This window comes from Bos javanicus, chromosome 6, assembly GCF_032452875.1.
Source record: "Bos javanicus breed banteng chromosome 6, ARS-OSU_banteng_1.0, whole genome shotgun sequence".
In the NCBI taxonomy this organism is placed as follows: Eukaryota; Metazoa; Chordata; class Mammalia; order Artiodactyla; family Bovidae; genus Bos; species Bos javanicus.
The window spans coordinates 61,325,746-61,347,695 of NC_083873.1; the positions used below are offsets into that span (position 1 = coordinate 61,325,746).

At 44.1% G+C, this 21,950-nt stretch overlaps 1 protein-coding gene across 2 annotated transcripts in view; it reads right to left on the reverse strand.

The window, feature by feature from the left end:
- The window catches only part of BEND4 (BEN domain containing 4), a 32,992-nt gene extending 15,911 nt beyond the window's left edge, over positions 1-17,081 (reverse strand). For both annotated transcript variants that reach the window (XM_061420042.1, XM_061420043.1), the window contains exons 1-2: positions 16,488-17,081; positions 8,281-8,847 (exon numbers count right to left, since the gene is read on the reverse strand). In XM_061420042.1, coding sequence (XP_061276026.1) covers positions 8,281-8,847; positions 16,488-16,980 — 1,060 coding nt within the window. In that variant the 5' untranslated portion in view covers positions 16,981-17,081. The remainder of the gene's footprint in view (positions 1-8,280; positions 8,848-16,487) is intronic.
- Between the last annotated feature and the right edge of the window lie 4,869 nt (positions 17,082-21,950).

Sequence of the window (21,950 nt, forward strand, 5' to 3'; positions counted from 1 at the left end):
CCCACTGACATGAATCTGTAATGGTCAAATTAGAACCTGGGGTGCTCCTGCTGGCACTGGTGGGCTTTGGCAGGTCACCAAGAAACCCGAGCTGCTGGGATCACACACTCTCAGCTGAGGCTGAGCACGGATACGTTCTGCCCGCTTCTTTCAGCTCTCATATGACAGTGAGGGTTCTTTTCATGGTCTAGTTAGTGCCATGCTTTTCATTTTCGTGCTTTTCCTGTTGGTGATTCTGCTAAAGTGGGTCCCAACGCAGGGCTGAAGTGCTGTCTAGTGTCCTGAGCACGAGGCTGGGACGCGCTTCCAGGGGAGACGTGTATTAGATAAGCTTTGTTCAGATGTGAGGCACAGGACTGTGACTTCAGTGTCAACTGACCAGCACTATATATTAAACAAGGCCCCTTTAAACAAAAATATACTTAAAATGAGGTTATAAATTGATTGGTTGACAAAAACATTGCGACCTGAGGCTGCACAGAATACAGTGAATAACAAGAATCGACTATATTTTGAGGGTGGAAGAGGGTAATAAACTAGCTCTGTAAAATGTGAACATTAATTTTTGGACTTATAAAGATAAATTGAGATGATAAAAAATGTACATTTAAAAAAGGAGAATGTTCTTTAATAATATCAACAGTTAAGTCTACCTTCCCTATATCTGCACTTAGAAAATTTGAAGGTATTTTTAATGTCATAGTTATTTTACTTTGGAAGTTACCATTATTTGTAAAATTTTATTGTAGTTGATTAACAATATCATGTTAGTTTCAGGTGTACAGCACAGTTATTCAGTTATATATGCATGAAAGTGAAAGTCACTCAGTCGTGTCCGACTCTTGAGACCCCATGGACTGTAGCCTGCCAGGCTCCTCTGTCCATGGGATTCTCCAGACAATACTGGAGTGGGTTGCCACACCGTCCTCTAGCAGATCTTCCTGACCCAGGATCAAACCTGCAATTTTATGTCCTACATTGGCAGGCAGGTTCTTTACCACTAGCACCACCCGGAAAGCCCTCAGTTACATATAAATGTGTGTGTGTGTATGTATGAATATATATATATATGTATGTATTTTTTTCCCAGATTATTTTCCCATATAGGTAATTACATAATATTGAGCACAGTTCCTGGGTCTACATAGCAGATCCTTGTTGGTTATCTATTTTGTATACAGTACTGTTGGAAGTGGTTTTTTAATTACCATATGTTTTTAATACCAACATTTTATCATATTTTAAAATCTCTAAACTTGGTGTTCAAAGACAATTATAAAGGGCAATTAAGATTTGAAGTGTTTTTTCTTCTTAATGGAACATAAACTATTGGTGTGTCTTACATTCAATGAAGGTTGAAATTAGATGAAATATGGTATTTTATACCCATCTCCTTTATGAGTTCCCTTTAACCAGTGCTGACTGCAAGCTTTCTAAATAAAAGTGACTACTGTAACTTAATACCTTCTCCACTGAGATGTCTGCCCATCATTTTTCTTCTTTTAATAACTTCTCAGCTCTTTGTATCCCTGACCCCAGTATCTTCCTTTTGTGACTTTTTTCTTTTAACCTATTTCTTAAAAAAAAAAAAAAAAAAAAACTTCCAAAGACTCTGTAATTTCTAGTGTGATGTAGTTATCTAGTGTAATGTCAAGTGTAACTTCTAATACAAAAGAAAATGTGCTAATGCTACCTCCTGGGATAAAATGTTAAGTTACCTACACCTGCAAATAACTCTGGAAAGTAAGTTACAGAGTACTTTCTAGAAGCTCCTCGCTTGCATGTAGCTGATACTCAATACAACTTTGTTGGATGTTTCACAAATAATACAATAAACAAAGGCTGTCTCAGGTGGTGCTGGAAAGAACACCTCTTCCCAGTCTCTTTCCTTGAGGTGAGGGCTGTTGCCTTCTTGTCCCCCTCTTATAGCTAAAAGTACTTTCCCCCTGTAGACTAAACAGACTCATTTCTTTTGAATTCTTAGTTCAAGAACTACTCCCAGGTATGAATGCCTTATTTTGGGGAAAAACAAGAAGAAACTGGAATCTCAGAGCTGCTCAACAGCATGACTCTGGAGAGAGGGACGTGCCCGAGGAACTCCGCCCCTCCTGCAACCCACGACAGGTGCCCCCATCATGTCCTGCACCCGACTCCCTCTGCTCACTCTGCATGCTCCTCTCCTCTTTGTACTCATCCACCTGCTTGGCTGCAGGAAGACTGATCCTATGACACAAGGGCAGATCCTACGAAAAGAAAGCCCCAGGTCCTTCCACGGAAATATACTGGCCTCTAGGATAACAAAGGCCCACTGTGATTGCTGGGAAGCATGGACACCGCTTAGGGAAAACTGACCCCAAGTCTCACAGGAAAGTTACTGCTTGCAAAATACTCTTGTTATGTGCAAAACCAGACATTATCTGCCACACTTTTCTTCATATGGGTAAAAAATAACAGATTCCCCTGACCCCCAACACCAAAGGGATACTAGCTCAGAACAGCTAGCCAGACTGGTTTCTTGGGTGATCACCTACAGTCTGGTTTGTGTTTAGCCAAAGATGGAGCTTGGGGGGTGAGGGCAAGAGCTCAACGATGTCCTTTTGATACAAGTTTTCATCTTAAGTGGCACTTTCAACCTGACGCCCAACACTCATGTCCCTAGGCAATGAATCCATGAGTCAAGTAATCAAAAATAGCTGGTCTTTCCTGCATTTCACACTGTTTTTCACTATACGTAATGGACAAAGTGACTTCTACCTATATAGTTGAGTTTCAGTCTGGGCTAAAAGCAACTAAACTCATCGACATTTAACAAATCAGTGAACTAAAATGGACCTAAAGGGGCAAATTTAATTTAATGACCATTATACCTACTACTGTGGGCAAGAATCCCTTAGAAGAAATGGAGTAGCCCTCATAGTCAACAAGAGTCTAAAATGCTGTAGCACTTGGGTGCAATCTCATGAATGACAAAATGATCTCTGTTCATTTTTAAGGCAAGCCATTCAATATCACAGTAATCCAAGTCTGTGCCCCAACCACTGATGCCAAAAAAGCTGAAGTTAACGTTTCTATGATGACTTACAAAACGTTCTAGAACTAACACCAAAAAAAGATGTCCTTTTCATCATAGGGGACTGGAATGCAAAAGTAGGAAGTCAAGAGATACCTGGAATAACAGGCAGATTTGGCCTTGGAGAACAAAATGAAGCAGGGCAAAGGCTAATAGAGTTTTGTCAAGAGAACACACTGGTCACAGCAAACACCCTCTTCCAACAATACAAGAGATGACTCTACACATGGGCATCACCAGATGGTCAATACTGAAATCAGACTGATTGTATTTTTTGCAGCCACAGATGGAGACGCTCCATACAGTCAGCAAAAACAAGATAGGGAGCTGATTGTGGCTCAGATCATGAACTCCTTATTGCAAAAATTCAGACTTAAATGGAAGAAAGCAGGGAAAACCACTAGGCCATTAAGGTATCAGTTCAACTCAGTTCAGTTCAATCACTCAGAAGTGTCTGACTCTTTGTGACCCCATGGACTGCAGCATGCCAGGCCTCCCTGTCCATTGCCAACTCACAGAGTTTATTCAAACTCATGTCCATTGATTCGATGATGCCATCCAACCATCTCATCCTCTGTCATCCCCCTTCTCCTCCCACCTTCAATCTTTCCCAGCATCAGGGTCTTTTCCACTCAGTCAGTTCTTTGCATCAGGTGGCCAAAGTACTGGAGTTTCAGCTTCACCATCAGTCTTTCCGATGAATATTCAGGACTGATTTCCTTCAGTATGACCTAAATCAAATCCCTTATGATTATTCAGTGGAAGTGACAAATAGATTCAAGGGACTAGATCTGATAGACAGAGTGCCTGAAGAACTATGGATGGAGGTTTGTGACATTATACAGGAAGTGGTGATCAAAACCATCCCCAAGAAAAAGGAATGCAAAAAGGCAAAATGGCTGTCTTAGGAGGCCTTACAAATAGCTGAGAAAAGAAGAGAAGTGAAAGGCAAAGGAGAAAGGTCAACATATACCCAACTGAATGCAGAGTTCCAAAGAACGGCACGGAGAGATAAGGAAGCCTTCCTAAGTGAACAATGCAAAGAAATAGAGAGGAAAACAATAGAATAGGAAAGACTAGAGATCTCTTCAAGAAAATCAGAGATACTAAGGGAACATTTCATGCAAAGATGGGCACAAGAAAGGACAGAAATGGTATGGACCTAACAGAAGCAGAAGATATTAAGGAGAGGTGGCAAGAATACATAGAACTATGCAGAAAAGATCTTAAAACCCAGATAACCATGATGGTATGATCACTCACCTAGAGCCAGACATCCTGGAGTGTGAAGTCAAGTGGGCCTTACATCGCATCATTACGAACAAAGTTAGTGTAGGTGATGGAATTCCTGCTGAGTTATTTCAAGTCGAAAACATGATGCTGTTAAAAGTGCTGCACTCAATATGCCAGCAAATATGGAAAACTCAGCAGTGACCACAGGACTGGAAAAGGTCAGTTTTCATTCAAAACCCAAAGGCAATGCCAAAGAATGTTCAAACTACCATACAACTGTGCTCATCTCACACGCCAGCAAAGTGATGTTCGAAATTCTCCAAGTCTGACTTCACCATGACGTGAACTGAGAACTTCCAGATGTTCAAGATGGATTTCGAAAAGGCAGAGGAACCAGAGATCAAATTGCAGAGAATTCCAGAAAAACATCTACTTCTGCTTCACTGACTATGCTAAAGCCTTTGACTATGTGGATCACAACAAACTGTGGAAAATTCTGAAAGAGATGGGAATACCAGACCACCTGACCTGCCTCCTGAGTAACGTGTATGGAGCTCAAGAAGCAACAGTTAGAACCAGACCTGTAACAACGGACTGGTTCAAAATGGGGAAAGGAGTACATCAAGGCTGTATATCGTTACCCTGCTTATTTAACTTATATGCAGAGTACATCATGCAAAATGCTGGGCTGGATGAAGCACAAGCTGGAATCACGATTGCTGGAGTAATAGCAACAATCTCAGATATACAGAAGACACCACCCTAATGGCAGAAAGCAAAGAGAAACTAAAGAGCCTTTTGATGAAGGTCAAAGAGGAGAGTGGAAAGGCTGGCTTAAAATTCAACATTCAAAAAACAAAGATCATCGCATACAGTCCCATCACTTCACAGCAAATAGATGGGGAAACAATAGAAAACAGTGACGAACTTTATTTTCTTGGGCTTCAAAATCACTGCAAGATGGTGACTGCAGCCACAAAATTAAAAGACGATTGTTCCTCGGAAGAAAAGCTATGACTAACCTAGACAGCATATTAAAAAGCAGAGACTTTAGTTTGCCAACAAAGGTCTGTCTAGTCAAAGGTATGATTTTTCTAGTAGTCATGTACGGATGTGAGAGCTGGACCATAAAGAAAGCTGAGCGCCGAAGAATTGATGCTTTTGAACTATGGTGTTGGAGAAGACTCTTGAAGAATCCCTTGGACTGCAAGGAGATTAAACCAGTCAAACCTAAAAGAAATCAAACCTGAATATTCATTGGAAGGACTGATGCTGAAACTGAATGCCACCTGATGGGCAAGAGTTGACCCATTAGAAAAGACTCTGAAGCTTGAAAGACTGAAGGCAGAAGGAGAAGGGGATGAGAGATGATGAGATGGTTGGATGTCATCACTGACTCAACGGACATGAGTTTGAGCAAGCTCCGGAATGTGGTGAAGGACAGGGAAGCCTGGGGTACTGAAGTTTATGGGGTCACAAAGAGTCAGACAGAACTGAGTGACTAAACAACAAATGGACTAATTAAAGCAATCAAGGTTCTCTATGTAGAATGGCTAATCATTCAAGTTCCTGGAGGTGACTCTTTATAGCAGCAGTGGTAGGTGTTTACACTAAGAGTGGGGATCATTAGCCTACTTTCAGCAAGAGTCATTCAATGTCTGGCCATCAAGAGGACTCAAGAAATTGCAGCATTTTTGTTTTTCTGGGCAGTCGAAAAGGACGATTAGTGGCAGGCCAGCAATGATTTACTCCTGACACAGACATTGCACCTGTGCAGATTCAGGAAAAAGCAGGTGGAGTGAACCCCACATTGGCTGAGTAAGTTTACCAAGGACAGACAGCTTGCCACAGATTCAGGATGAGGAGTTGGGCAGCAGTACTCTGCGTGCGAGTCACCCATCCTTGCACCATGAAACCCCTACCCACAGTGCTGAATGGCTAATTCAAGAACCTGCAGTTGGCTGACCCCAGGACACCGTGTTCTCTCCTAATGAAACAGCAGTGGGGAGTGAGATGTGACATACCCTTTTGGTATTAAAACCCACAGTTAATGGATCATAATTCACACAACTGTGAAAGCTGTAAAATTTCAGTCTGTTAGCTGCACCCATATCTCTCTGACCAGGAGAAACCAATAGGGCTCTGGTTCTACTGCATTGTTCTGGGTTCCGCCAGTCTCTCTCCTGTAATCAGTCTGCCTGGCAGGGACAATGCCAAGACTTTGCATCTAACTCCAGAGCTCAACTGCAACAACCAAGAATGGATTTACTTCACCTCTTGCTTGTCTCCCAGAAGGACAAACTGCACTCAATCTAACTCCAAGATATTCTGAGCCAAACCTCAGCACTATCCAGGAAATGCTTTAAATGAAAGGACAGGAGCAAAGTAGACTTTTTGTTTGGCACTTCTAATAAACAAGTGGGTAACTTTAGTTAACATTTCCTTCTTTCTACATAAGCTGCCAAATTTTGTGATGCAAAGACATCGAATGAGGAAAAAAACATAACTTCTGTTTATGGATCAGCCTTAAAAATTTTAAATGTATTATGTATGCTTTACTTTGAACATAATATATTAGTATAGTAGTACATGCAGGTAAATAATCAATGGATGTGTACACTGGTGGATACATGCTCAAAATTTTTTATCAATGGGCTGCATGATTACAAAGGTTTTATTGTCTCTTGTTTCTTTGGCCATTCCTTGCAGCTTCTGGGATCTTAGTTCCTGGACAAGGGATTAAACCCAAATCCTTGGCAATAAAAGCAGAGTCCTAACCACTGGACAGCCAGAGTTCCCATAAAAAAAGGTTTTACTGTCTTTTATTTATTTAGCATTGCTATATATTCTTTGAAAAAAATTGAAGTATAGTTGATTTACAATATCGTGCCAGTCTCTCTGCAAAGCCACAGACATGTAGTAATGAAGTCAAAGCTATATACAAAATCAGAACCTTCCCAAATAAGGAAAAAATGGCTTTGCAACCCACAGAAGATCTTGCCATAAAGATGACTTTACTACTCTGCAAATCTAGTGTCTCTGAGAGGCAGTGAATGCCTCATGTTTAGCCAGGAGCACAACTGGTTTGGGACTAGCCTACTGCTACTGCTAAGTCGCTTTAGTCATGTCCAACTCTGTGTGACCCCAGAGATGGCAGCCCACCAGGCTCCCCTGTCCCTGGGACTCTCCAGGCAAGAACACTGGAGTGGGCTGCCATTTCCTTCTCCAATGCATGAAAGTGAAAAGTGAAAGGGAAGTCTCTCAGTTGTGTCCGACTCTTAGCGACCCCATGGACTGCAGCCTACCAGGCTCCTCCATCCATGGGATTTTCCAGGCAAAAGTACTGGAGTGGGATGCCATTGCCTTCACCAACTAGCCTATCTTTGAACTATTCCTTTTAGTTCACAGTAGCTTGTTAACTTTAAGGGGAGTTTGGAGGCTAAAGAAACCACACCTGTTGAAACTTAACAAGAAAGGCGAGAGATTAATGGAATAGAAGAGACAATTTGTTCTCTGAGTGCTGCCTTTGTAGGTGTCATTTCATTTCAATTTCTATCACAGACTGATAAAACACATATATCAAAATCTTTACAGATACAAAAGCTATTTAAAAGGAACAGGATCACTTTTTGAAGAAAACTCAAGCCCACAGCACATGGCCTATTTCAATCTCATTGCACTACACCTTGGGATCATGTTTGTATCAATGGAGACATCTTTTAATAGGACTATGGCCTTCAGGTCTATACCCTAGAGGACTGTGACTTAAACACAGGACAGGATTAGTAGCTCAACCTGAAATTCGTTTGGCGCTGGCAGACTAAAACTGCGCATGCCTGCTTTTCCAACTTTTCTACATCACTGGTTCCAACAGACAACAACAGAAACCACACGTACATATACACATGCACACACACACACAAATGGGACAATGGAAAATGGGCAGCAAGTGGCTTTTAAGTAACAGGGCAGGGTACCTGGGATGCTCTCTAACTTTCTTCTGAGCTCTTCATTTTCTTGTTGCAGTGAAATCACCTCCTGCTCCAGCTCTTGGCATCGGGGACAGTAGCCTTCCTCTTCCTCCTCTTCCTCCTCCTCAGGCAGTGTAGATGATGATGGGTGACCATGGGATTCAGATGTTGCTGGGGAGGTCCAGCCACCTAGCGTGTGCACGGGGGATGTTGACAGAGGATCCACATCCGCCAGGTGGCCGTACTCGCTGACCGAGGAGGTGTTTGGAGTTGGAAAGCTCCCTGAGAGCAGGTAATTTTGCAGGGAGTCAGTGAAAACTCTCAAAAATGCAGAAGTTTGTTGTTTCCTTTGCATATATTGCATTTCAATGTCTAAATTGTCTGAGGTCTGACTGTGGACCCCTTTGCCAACAGGACATGGTTCCTGTCTTTCAGTGTAACTTGAGCCTTCCTGCTTCACACAAGATATCATGGATTGAGAATGGTTGGAGTCTAGAAGTTTGCCTCCACAATTTAAGAGGCTAAGGACTCGGCTGCATTGTTGAGCAAAAGCGTCCAAGATCATACGACTCTCTGAAACAGAAGAGAAGACACATCAGAGACTCACAGCCAAGACAAGGGACAAAGAGGGTCCTCGACTTGGAGTTCAACATTCGAAACTGTCAGAAACATGGACTTCTACTCTCTGCCGCACAACAGTGTGACATAGTGAATCCACATGTACCTGGACGCACAGCTTCCTGTCACTCCTGATGAGCCACCCCAACTCGATTCTGGGAAATGGCTGGATGGGACTGGGGAACTGAATAGAGACCCCCCTCTCAATGGCATTGGCTGGCCTGCACAGCTCTGGACTCACACCTTTGGCTTCATTAACATCCTCACTCTAATGAATCAAGCCAGCCCTGCAGACTCAACTCCTCATTGACAGCGGAGCTTACAGCAATCATTACTGCTATTTCTGGAGTGCCCTCATGCCCTTGCTATTAATCAGCTGATACAATCCCCACTGAGAGTACGTTGCTCCCAGATGCAAACTGGAGAAGAACGAGAGGTGTCTGTGAAGTGCTCACAAACACCTAAGAAAAAACAAGGAGTGGGCCTGAGGCAAATGAGGAGGAGCCCCAAAGCAACACTTTGTCATCCACCATCTGGGCTGGCAATCCTTTCCTGTATCTGATACCTTAGCCTGATCTATAGCAGTAGCATCTGAAAAGCAACAAGGCCCTTCTCAGGGCTTCTCCCACCAAATCTCTTAACTGGCACGCACAGACAGGGCCAGTCAGTTTCCACAAATGTATTCCAAAGCATGTTAACTGTCAATCAGTGGAAAGCAAAAAACGGATAGAAAGCAATCAGTTCACCTCAAAAAGAAAAAATATGGAAAGGCCCCCGCACCCCACCCCAGTCAGTATTGTGAAGATGTGACTCAATGTTGTCAGTCCAAGGGTTTTGAAAATTCACCCTAAACGTAAATGCTACATCAACATTCTCTTTGTAGACCACCACCCAGAATGGGCAATTTATAAATACCCAGAGAGAGATATTTTTTTAGGGTTTATATTTGGCAATGAGGGTGCCTCTTATTTCCTCTCCCCTCTATGTAAAATAGTGGCAACAAACAAAATACTGTAGATTCTAGATGCCAATATCTATTGTTTATTATAGAAATATAACGTCACTGAAGGACTGACGCTGAAGCGCCAATACTTTGGCCACCTGATGCAAAGAGCCTACTCGTTAGAAAAGACCCTGACGTTGGGTAAGATTGAAAGCAGCAAAAGAAGGGAACAACAGAGGATGAGATGGTGGGATGGCATTACTGACTCAGTGGACGTGAGATTGAGCAAGCTGCGGGAGCTGGTGAAGGACAGGGAAGCCTGGCGTGCCACAGTCCACGGCGTCTCAGAGAGTCGGACACGACTCGGTGACTGAAACAACAACTAGTTGCTTGTTGTCCCTGGAAATGTTGTGTAGCTGTATCTTTACTGAGGAACAAAAGACCTTTAAAAGTGAAAAATGGTGAGATGCTCAAGGGTTTCTTTGGGGACAACAAACCAGAATAATTGTGACTTAAGAAAATTGGTTTCTCTAGAAAACCCAGGTTAATGACCAGCAAAACCAACCTTCAGAAACCTCCATGCAGTACTTCATGCTCTTCTTTGTTTTTTCTTACTAGTCTTCCTAAAGTAACTAAGATATCAGGGGGAGGGGGTTCAAGTCTCCTTTTCTAATTATTTAATGATTTATCTAAGGCCCAGAGCATATAGGAAGCACCCCTCACATCTCCCAAATCTATAAAATGCTAGCATTCCTAAACCCTCAGGAAAAATGACAAGTCAGAACACAGAGTCCAGTACTCTTCAGCTCAGCAGAGACCTAAGAGACTGTATATTCTATGAGTGGACTCGAGCTTGAGGGCCAGCACAGTATCTCAAGAAGTATTTACTGAATACATGCGGGGACTCTTATACCTAAAATAGTATCTTAGTTTACAGCATTTGTATCCTCACCCTGAATCCCACAAATATTAGGCACAGGCCTGCTTTTTAACCACAATTACTTTGAGTGCTAACGAAAGAACGAGATGCCACGTATAGTGTTCGTCTAGAGCTGACTGATGGGCCGTGAAACTTGACCCAAGTAGCAGCCGAGATAAAGTTGGCTTGCTACTTCGGAGAAAAGGGGATGTGTATATGGGAACTATCTTTCCTACATCAAACACTGGAAGTCATGATGACTCTGCCCCCAGCCAGGTGGAAAGGAAGAAACAAGCTCATGATTTGAACTGAATCGTAATGGAGAAAGACTTCAAATAGTTGGGTATTATATTTTGCAATGGCCAAAACTGAATAAATCAGAAAGTAAACAGCTGAACCATACAAGTGGGGAGGTTTAAGATGTTGCATTCTCATTTTTCACTCCCAGGTTTTTGTTCTTTTATTAGTGAAATCAAAGGACAATATCGATTGGGGATTCTCAATTCTGGCACATTAGCAGTTTTCATTCATTTAATCCTATAATCCCATTTCAGACCTGAAGTTGTACTTACTGTTTGCATTTTAATCAGAACAGTCCTAATCGATTCATAGGCTATACATCTTTAATACAACCCTGATGAAAGAAACAAAATATGAAAGGAAAGACGAAAACAGAATTGCTTAGAAAGAACAGCTAGAATATATTTGTCAAGTGTCCTAAAAGGAGTTCAGTTGTCTGAATACTGATAAGTCACATTACAGTATAGATTTTAAGTGGAAAAAAATCTGATGTATAGACAAGCATGATTTGTTTTCTTAACTGAAGGATAAACTCGTAATATGTTGAGAAAAAGTCATTATGTATTATGCTATATTATGAAGATAATGTATTAAAGTGCATTCAGAACATCAGAGAATAGTTATAGCCACCAAACAGTTCCTGCTTGCAGGTTTTCCAAATGTTTTATTCAGAATTTGTTCTCAGAACTGATATATGTAAAAATAGCCACTGCAGCCATTAAAAGGCTGAATTTTCTTCTTTTCAGTACCTGCTAACATTTGAATAGTATTTTATGTCAATACATTGAAGAGTGTGATGAAAAATGTTACTATGATACTTGGTGGAAAACAGCAAATCTTTCCACTTAACACATATTGCAGCCAGCAATACTTCACCTTTCCAGACACAATATAATTAGAAATGCAGGTATTGTGTAATGCCCCTTACTGCTAAGAAATGGAGAAAAGTTCTGTTTTTATATGAACACAGTTGTATGACACACTGATCCATGATTCTAAATTGAGCAGTGTGAACGTGTATTTTAAATTTTTTGAACTTCCCCCCCCCCGCCCAGTCACAGAATGTTCCACTCAAGTGATAGCAAGGAAGTACAAAGTCAACAGATTACAGAGAGGCTTTAACACAACCTACTTTATCCCTAACTTCTCTAAAATGAAAGATCATAAAATGTTTTTAAAAAAATCACAATCATAAAGCACTCTAAAATGACCAAATTTCTCAAATTTATTTTGCTTTTTGGTAAAACCTGTCTGGAGATAACATCATGTTGCAAATTGTGCCTAGTCTGATTCCAGAATATGAACCCATGATTATTTTTGTAATTCAAAAAATCATTTCTAGAAATTCTTCAGAATTTAAGAGGTTTAATCCATCCTAAATCTGATAAGTGAAGAGGGATGGGAACTCAGCAATGAAACACAGGCTCCCTACTTTAACATCCTTCTTTGTAAGTAAAGCCTTGAATGGAATTTGCCCATCACAGCAGATCCCCAAGAGTATTCTGCTTCTATGAAGGAGATCACAGTAGTCAAGATTAGTGGTAACCTTTTGATTTTAGCCCAGTGAAGGGTGAAATATATTAATATTAAAAATGCAGAAGCAGAAAAAATTTTCTGTGACCTATACTACCACGTATCCATATATTTATTACAATCTACCAAAAGGATTTCCAACTAGCTCAAAATGGATGATTTTCTTAAAACATTAATATAACTTCTTTCTATGGGAGGACTTTGTGGCGTAGAAAATAGAAGTTACAAAATGAAAGCATCTCTGGAAGCATCATCCTGTTCTTAAATCAATGAACTACTGTATGTCTTAAAAAAAAAAATGCCATCAGTTTTTTTTTCCCCTAATGGCAAACATCAACACAGCAAAACAGGATGCAATTTTTCTAAATAAATAAATCAATGATGTGTCAAAAATTAACAGATGAGTTAATATACTCGGTGCTATCAAAACCAGATGGTGCTTCCTAATATTCATCCTGCTCAGTCAATCCCTGAATATTTTCTGGACCATCGGTATATAAAATAGGATGCTGCTATTTGTGATGGCAAACAAAAGCAATCATGCCTGCCAAGCACATACTATAACAGGCAGCATTTCAGCTCTGCTAGACAGAAAGTAATTAGAATGCTTTTAATGTCCAAAAGAATGATGCTGATAGGCTGCCACAGATGTGTAGATTTATGAATATTTATATGGTGGTTTATAGCTGACACTTTTATCAGTTGAAGAAGATAAAATATCTGCCTGACTCAAAAGCTTGACAGTCAGGTTAATAAAATCTCATTAAAGAGAATGACCTATGCAATTATATAGGATTTATTGTAATTCATTTTTGATTGTACTCTGCTTAAAGATGCAATTTCCCATTTCCTGATGCCAAATTTAGGCTGCATATCAAGATCTACGTGGGTTTTAACTCTAAGCCTCCCACAGAGGAAAAATATGCTTTTAGAACCATGGTATATTACCCCTTTTAAGGAAAATTATTCTCTTCAGGAGATTTTATAAGAACACTGAAAAATCTATTTTAAAACACGTGTCTCCTCTCAATGGTTTATGGCCCTTAATGGCAAATAAGGTTCACTTCAACCCTTTCATCTTTTCACAGCATTTACTCTGGACACTCAGTTCTCTCTCTTCCATCCTTCACTTATTTCATCTCATTGATGTTTTGATTATTTTCAGTTTACCAGGGGGCCTGAGACATTGCAGTAACACTGCAGTGAGGGTGCAACAAGCCAATCACCACCCTGCTTCCACTCCACCAAGTATGCTCACATGGCTGTCTGGGCACACATGCTCATTGGTTCAAAGTGGCGCCACTAGTTCCTCAAAGAGCCAATCAACTCTTCAGGCGCCTGTCCTTCTGAGGGCCACTAATGCCACTGTGCCCATTAAGAGATGGCTTTGTCCCCAGTGATTAATATTATGACCAAAATTCATGATGTCTAGTACTAAGGTCTTTTTTTTTTTTTTGCCCCTGACCATTTGCCAAGACTCACTGGAAAAGACCCTGACACTGGGAAAGACTGAAGGCAGGAGAAGGGGAGGAGGGAAGATGAGATGGTTAGATGTCGTCACCAACTCAATGGACATGAGTTTCAGCAAGCTCCGGGAGTTGGTGATGGACAGGGAAGCCTGGTGTGCTGCAGTCCATGTGGTCACAAAGAGTTGGACACGACTGAGCCACTGAACTGATTTGATTTTCCTTACTGAGAAGAAGAAACCTACAACCCAATTCCTGTCTTTTCAACAAGCACATGGCATCCTATTCTTGGGGCTATCAAGCTTACTACTCCAGGAGCTCTCTTAAAAAAAAATAAGAAGAAATGTTGAAAATAAAGGGAAATAAGAAATACAGGGAATCTGAGGAGCATCAGCAAGCTCCTTTTCACTCTTTTAGATTCAGTGACATGATTTCCACCTGGGGACAGAGACAGACTAACAGGCCATCAGAGTAAACACTGAGAGAGGTCATTCAGAACAAGGTAAGAAGGAAAAACAAAACAAAACAACAAAAACTCTTTATGGATAAGAGTGGGGAAACTGCCACCAGAGTAGAAGGGACCCTGGAAAGGATAGCAAGTAACGGTGCAGAAAACAGAATACAGGAAAAACAGCAGGAAAAAGCAAGGTTAAAACTATGGATGAACACGGAAATGAAAGGGGGCAGACTTACACGGTCTTAAAAAAGGTAAAAGACTGAAAGACAGTCAGCAAAGTCTCAAAGGAGAAAGCAAGACGAGATTAAAGAGTGAAGTGGGCGGATAAAGAGGGGGAAACCCCCAATGAACACGATGGCTTGGAGGTTGTGCTAAGGGGTACGCCAAGTACCGAATATGGGAAAAAGACCCTAACTTCTGAACAAGAAAGCAGAGCTAGGAAATTAACAAGGAATGACCATGAAGTAGTTTATAAGAAAATCAGAACCCAAACCCAGAAAGCACACAAACCTAAGAAAGCGGGAAAACACTAGAAAAATAAAAGTAGATAGCCTAACAACGAATACAAAAGTACAACAGAATATAAACACAGGGAAAAAAAACCACCTCTTGCAAACAGTGAGGACATCCACACAAGAACCTCTCCAAATCAGTGAGGGATGTGACAGGACAAGTCTTCACTATAACCTGTAATTAGATTTTCTTTCTCAAAACCAATCCTTCATGTGTCAAAATATTGACAAACAACAGAACATGAGCTTAGGCTTCTATAACTCATTTCAAGACAATGCTCCTATTTTCATTAGGGAAAAAAAAAACCCTTTGGATTCACTTATATGCAGGATTCGGAGGGCTCCAAAGTGCCGTAAAAGGCCTGAGCAGGAACTTTTTAGTTCCGAGGAGCGGGATAAACGGGGCTGCGCGTCCTCAGGGAGCAGAAAGCACCCTTGGGCGCAGGCCCCAGGCTGCGGCCTCTCCATCAGCCCGCCTCCCTCCCCGCAGCTGGGCAGGAGGACCGGCTTCTACCAGAAGTCTCGTACCCGGGGTGAGCGCTCCCCGAAAGGCATTTCTGAGGGGCCCGGGCCCAGAAAGCTCGAGAGGCGCGGGATCCCGGCGTGCAGCAGCGCCCACCCGGTGCGGGGAGGGCGGCGGGACCTGGAGCGCCCGGGGTTCTCGGTACTGGGGGAGGGGCAGGAGTCTCCGTCCCTGAAGTCGCGGCCGCCCGCCCCACCCGCGTGACTGCTGCGGGGGGAGCCCCGCGTCTTACAGCCACCCGCTGGGGACCCTGGGGTTGGGGGGAAAAGGGGCAGGCAGAGACCGCGCGCGCCCACACAGAAAAAACGAAACTGCCCTAGGGCCCGCTGAGTGACCGCGACAGAGCGAGGGAGAATCAGAAAGCAAACGAGAAGGAAAGAGGAGAAAAAGCAAATGGAGGGGGGAGAGAGAGAGATAAAGGGAAGAAGTAGAAGGAAAAAGTGAAGCCGCAGAGAAGAAAGGGAGGGCTTCCCCGAGAGTCGCCGGAGAGCGCCAGCTTCTCCCGGAGCGGCCGCCGCTGCCACCCGAGGGTGTCCCGCCCCCACTCCCAGCTCGCGCGCGGCCCCCGGCTCCCCCCGCCACCAGCCAGGTCGCCCATCGCCACCGCCGCGTTCCCCGGGCGCCGAGCGGGAGGCGAGCGCCGGAGACACCTGTTAAGAGGCGCGCGCGCGCCGTCGGAAGCCCGGGACGCGGCGGCGGCGGCGGCCGGGAAGCGCCAGAAGTTGCCGCCAGCGCGTGGAGGCCTCCGGAATGCGCTCGGAGGTCCGAATCCTCCCTCAGCCGGTGTGCGCGCCCCCTGCCCACCCCCGCGCTCCCCTCGCGGCCCTCCCGCTGGGCCCAGCGCGCCGCAGGCTCTCCGCGGTCCCTGGGCTTCTCCTTCCCGGGGCCCCACCCCTCTCCCCGGCCGTGGCGGGACGGAAAGTTGCGCCCGAGAGTTGGTACCTGCGCTGAGCTCCAGACTGGCGCCGTCGCCGCCCGTGCTGCTGCTGCCCGCGGAGGCCGCCGGGCTCGACCCGTACCTGACGACGGCGGCGAACGAGGAGGATGATGACGCGGCGGCGGCGGCCGCGGGCGGCGCCGCCGTAGTCCTCAGGTGGCCCTGGGACGCGGCGGGGGTGCCGGACGGAGACGACGACGACGCGGCGGCGTTGGCCCGGCCGGGCCCGGGGGGGAAAGATCCCTGCGCCTGGAACTGCTGCTGCTGCGGCGGCGGCGGCGGCGGCTCGCTGCTGCTGATGGAGACCACGGCGTGCGGGGCGAAGGGCGGCGGGGGCGGCCGCACGTGCGGCAGCTCCACCAGGGTGGGTCGCTCGTAGCGCTTGGCCAGCGCTGGCCTCTTGCCGGGGAACGTCTTGAGGACGCTGTAGGGGCCGCGCTGCTTGTAGATTTTGGGGACGCTGGGCCCCTCCTCTGCCGGCTGCATCTCTTCCTCCATCCTGCGCCTCCCGGCCGCTTCCCGGCCGCACGCCCCCTCGGCGCCCGGCGCCGGGCTCCGAAGATGCCGCTGCCGCCCGCCCGCCGGCTCTGCCCGGGTGCGCGCGTGTGGGAGGGTGGGTGTCTGTGCCGCGGCCGCCGTCACCGCCGCCGCCTGTCGCGAAGCCTGGCATCGCCGAACCCCTGCGCGGGGGGCTGCCGCCCGAGCCCTGATTGACAGGCTGCCTCGCCAATGCCTGGAGGGAGAAAGGAGGTAAAGAGCAAGTGTTTAGGGTAATATCTGCTAATGATAATGGGGGCGGGGGCGGAGCCTGCTGCCGCCGCTGCCGCCCGCGTGGTCGCCGAGCCTGGTGTGCGCCTCCGACGGGGGAAGGGAAGGAAAGAGCCGGGACCCCGAGGGCGTCCTGGTAACAGCGCGAGGTTCTGGCCGGGACGAGACTTTGGAGCCCCGTGCACTTGAGGCTCCTGCTGTTATGGGCGGGGCCCGGTTTTAGGAAGGAGCTCTTGGCGACCCCTGCACGACCCCAAACTCTCGGGTTGCACCCAGCTGGGAGTAGTTGGGGCGGGGCGGGGTTGGGGTAGCTGGAGTGCGTGTGTACCTTGGGAAGATAATACACCGCGTTCTTCTGCCTATGGGAAATTGCTGCGCCAGCCTTCAAGAACATCTTGAAGGCTTGACCCAGGTTGCTGCGAGTTGTTTGCGCGCCCAGGGGCTTTTGTCTATATCCAGCTCATGGCCTTCGAGTTCATGTTGTCATAAGAGCACACTAAGCATCAGACTTTTACATTATTTCATTAGATTCCTATGAGAGGGCATAAGAGAATACGTTTCCCCATTCTACAGATGAGAAAACTGAGGCTCTTTGAGGAAATTGCCCATAGTCAGATACTCAAGTGTGTGGCTGAGTTACACAGATGTACCCAGATATGCAAATTCTCACTTCTTGTAGCAGGTAGACTGCAATTTAGGGGAAAAAATATGACCTGATACCCCCTTTGGGGATGGTGATTAGATACTCGCAACAATATCATTTGGGGTGTGTGTGTGTGTGTGTGTGTGTGTGTGTGTGTGTGCACGCGCGTGCCCTTGTTGGACCAAGATTGCCCAAAAGCTCTGGCTCTCTGCGTTGCCCAGGCAGCTCCTCACTGTGTCTGGGGCCACCAGGGCAGGGTTTCTGGACGACACACAATTTCAGTAGTTGTTTGAATGAGGGAAGCGCCTCTGTGTTTCAGAGAAGGATCTCATGGGCTAGAGATGTCTTCAAATCTAGAGGACGGCCCTGGCTTCTCCCAGCCACTTTGGGAACAAATCTCCCCTCCCCTAGGTAATTCCAATATCAGCAACTCCCTCCCAGGTTTGGTTTCTAGCCTTCAATCTTCACTCTCCAGGTTAGAATTCTGGGTATGTCTCCTCCTTGATGTGTGACTGTCATCTCTCCACTGTGAAGTTAGTTTCCTTTTAGTCTTGGAAGAGTGACCTATTTTCTTCTTCTCCGGGCTGAGGACCTTGGTCTCTCATTCGCCAGACTTCCCTTCCTCTGGAAACCTCTCTCTTTGCAGGATCAGCTTCTGCGTTCCTCCACCCTCCATAGTCTCCCTCTCTCCTGCGGCCTCCTCAGATCCTGCTGCGGTTTTCTCCCCTCCATTTATTAGAGATGAAATAAATAATGCCATAAATAAAAGTATTTGGGAGTCCAGGAACTGTCAGGGCTGATTAGGGCATAGAGGACATTTTCTTTCTCATTATGCAAAAGCATTTCATGGGGAAATAAAAGAGGTTTCATTGTAACTCATGCATGTCATATTTCAAGGAATTCAAGATATTAATCATATTTAACATTATTTGCAACGTTTCTCCCTGGCTTCTGAAAACTGCTAAATGAGGACACGTGGATCAGTAAGAAAAAGGGAGACAAGCATGAGAGGGACAGTTAAGAAATAATGAAATGCTGGTGAAAGACAGGGAAAGAGAATGAGATGCCAGGGAGATGTTTCTTAGGCACATAAGTGAAAAATGGGGGAGCTTCTTCTCAGAGGTGAGACAGCTGAAATTGAATGATACACTGGAGGAAATAAATGATAACAAACCTCCCCACACTTTTCTTTCTATAAAGCAGTTCTGAATTTTGCATTGAAATGTTTTCCTCCCACTTTACTCCCAGATAATTTGCCAATAAGTCCTGGCTTTTGAAAGGAAATTGGGTGGTGCCAGTGTGAGTAGGTAGGGGGTGGTTAGAGGGGAGAAATTCATCAGTTCTACTACTGAAGAAATAATTTCCTATACCTGGGAGCTTTTTCTTCTCTTATATATTTTTAATTTGTATCAGCCTCACCACTTAAGCACCTTAAGAGACTGGGAACAGTACTTGTGTTGTTATGGTTTACCAATGAAAAGGATCTGCCATTCTGTATGTTGAAAAGTGGATGTTTCTGTAATACTGAATGGTAAAATTAGTGGTTTAGCTAAAAAAATAAGAAGAAACCCTAGAGGAAAAATATTAGAATTTTTTAAATGACCAGCTTTTAGGTCCACATGCTAGCAGTCACCTATATCTGGATCCATTGAAAAATGAAGTGCTTAATAATCACGTTTTAGAAAATGAAATGGGCATTTACTCCCAAGTGTGGAGTTGAACTCAATTTTAAAATTGTAAGTGACCACTGTTCCCCGCCTGGGGTTGTACATACCTGAGTACTGTATATAAATGTAATATATTGAGGTGTTTATAAAATCACTGGCAGCACTTTTGTAAGCATCTTACTGTAAATTTTAGTCCAAATTACCAGTGATTTTGCTGATATCCTTTCTTTAGGGTCTAAGGGGCTGACAGGATGGTAATTACACCCATGCTTTAAATCTTGTTATATATTTACTCTTACTTAAAAAAAAAAGATAATGAACTTTTAAAAAGCCAAGTGGCTATTTATGGATAGGGTGATTTTTTGATTGGCAGCATGTCAATTCCTTGAGCCATCCAGAATATAGCTTTTAAATAATAAGTCAGCCATGGGAAATGCTTTTTATTGCACCAATTTCAATGATATTTAATGAGCTTCTGATTGACTGTTTGATCTCCCAATGTTTTGTGCTACTTTTAATTCATTTCGTATAATAGAAAAAAAAAGTAATTGGAATAAAATTTTGTGACAAGATAATGACCTTCCACTTTGAAATTAAATGTCTGATTAGCTTCAACATTTTAATGCTGAGATGATATTGCAGCAGGAACAGGGGTGTGCGTACTATCACTCTGTGGAAAATGACTGAGGAATACTCCTTTACTTTTCCCATTTGCATAGTAGAAAGGGCATGGTAGCCACGGAATCATAAGCTCACAGTCCTAGAGGGACCAAAATGGTCTTTTATTCTTGTGATTGAGTCTATGCCCATAGTTTTACTAAGACCCTGTCAAGTGGTTGTATAAACCATGCTTAAATACCTCCAGTGATGAGGACTTCACTACTTCTAGGAGCATCATTCACCCAGAGATTTATTCAACAAATATTTATTGAGTGCCTACTATGTGCCTGGGATCTTTCTAGGCAGTGGACAATACGCAGGCTAAGTGGCTTTGGTTGAAACCACATGGACTGTAGCCCTCCAGGCTTCTCTGTCCATGGGATTTCCCAGGCAAGAATACTGGAGTGGGTTGCCTTTCCCTTCTCTAGGGGATTCTCCTGACCCAGGGATCAAACTCACATGTCTTAAGTCTCCTGAGTTTGGAGGTAGGTTCTTTACCAATAGCACCACCTGGTAAGCTCTGGATATAGTGGAGCCAAATATCAAGATCCTATTATGATAGAATTGGGGTGGGCAGGTAGTAAATAATCAAGTAGCTAGCTGAATGATATTAATATATTTATATAACAAATATATTTATAAAAATAAATTATTATGCTTATATAATATTTAAAATGTTAAATAATATATAATGCATAATAACACTATTATTATTATTTCAGATAGAAATAATTATGATTAAAAAAACAGCATGGGGATGTTACTTTTGATAGGGTGACTGAGAAGAGTTGTTTGAGGTGGAACCACCCAGTTGAGAGTTACTCCTAAAAAAGAGCCATCCATCAGAAGAGTCTAAAGGAAATCAGTCCTGAATATTCATTGGAAGGACTGATGCTGAAGTTGAAACTCCAATACTTTGGCCACCTGATGCAAAGAACTGACTCATCTGAAAAGACCCCAATGCTGGGAAAGATTGAAGGCGGGAGGAAAAGGGGACGACAGAGGATGAGATGGTTGGATGCCTTCACTGACTCGATGGACATGAGTCTGAGTAAAATCTGAGAGTTGGTGATGGACAGGGAAGCCTGGCATGCTGCAGCCCATGGGGTTGCAAAGAGTCAGACACGACTGAGCGACTGAACTGAACTGAACTGATGAGAAGAGCAGTCTAGGCTGAGGGACAATAGTTGTGGAGCCATTAGGCAGGAACAGGCTTGAAGTTCTCAGAGAGCTGGAAAAAAGGCCAGTAGTCCCAGTGTCCTGGCTAAGGGCAGAGTGAGGAGATGAGGTCCGAGAGGCGGGCTGGGCCCTGGCTGGGCAGGGCCTTATCCATCTGAGGAAATGTTTGGTTTCATTCCGAAAGCAGTTTGGAAGTTTGGAGGCAGTTAAGCTGGGGAGTAACATGACCAGATTTATGTTTTTAAAAGATAATTTTCAGAAAAGGTAAAATCATGACTCCCATACATAAAAATGAACAGATGTTAAAGCTTTTATTTAACTTGCTCAGTGCCATCATAGTATTCAAAGGACAATTTGATGTGGAAGAAGGAATGCTGAATTGAATGCATAAATATTTTGTGTATGTTAGTTGGTTTTCCCACGAGGGATGTGGGTGACAGCTGAAAGGGAACCTCTACCATGAAGGAAGGTTTGTGTATCTATCAGTTATCTAAACTTTCAAAATTGTAAAAATAGTTCAAAGACAATGAAAGAGTAGATTCAGATAACTG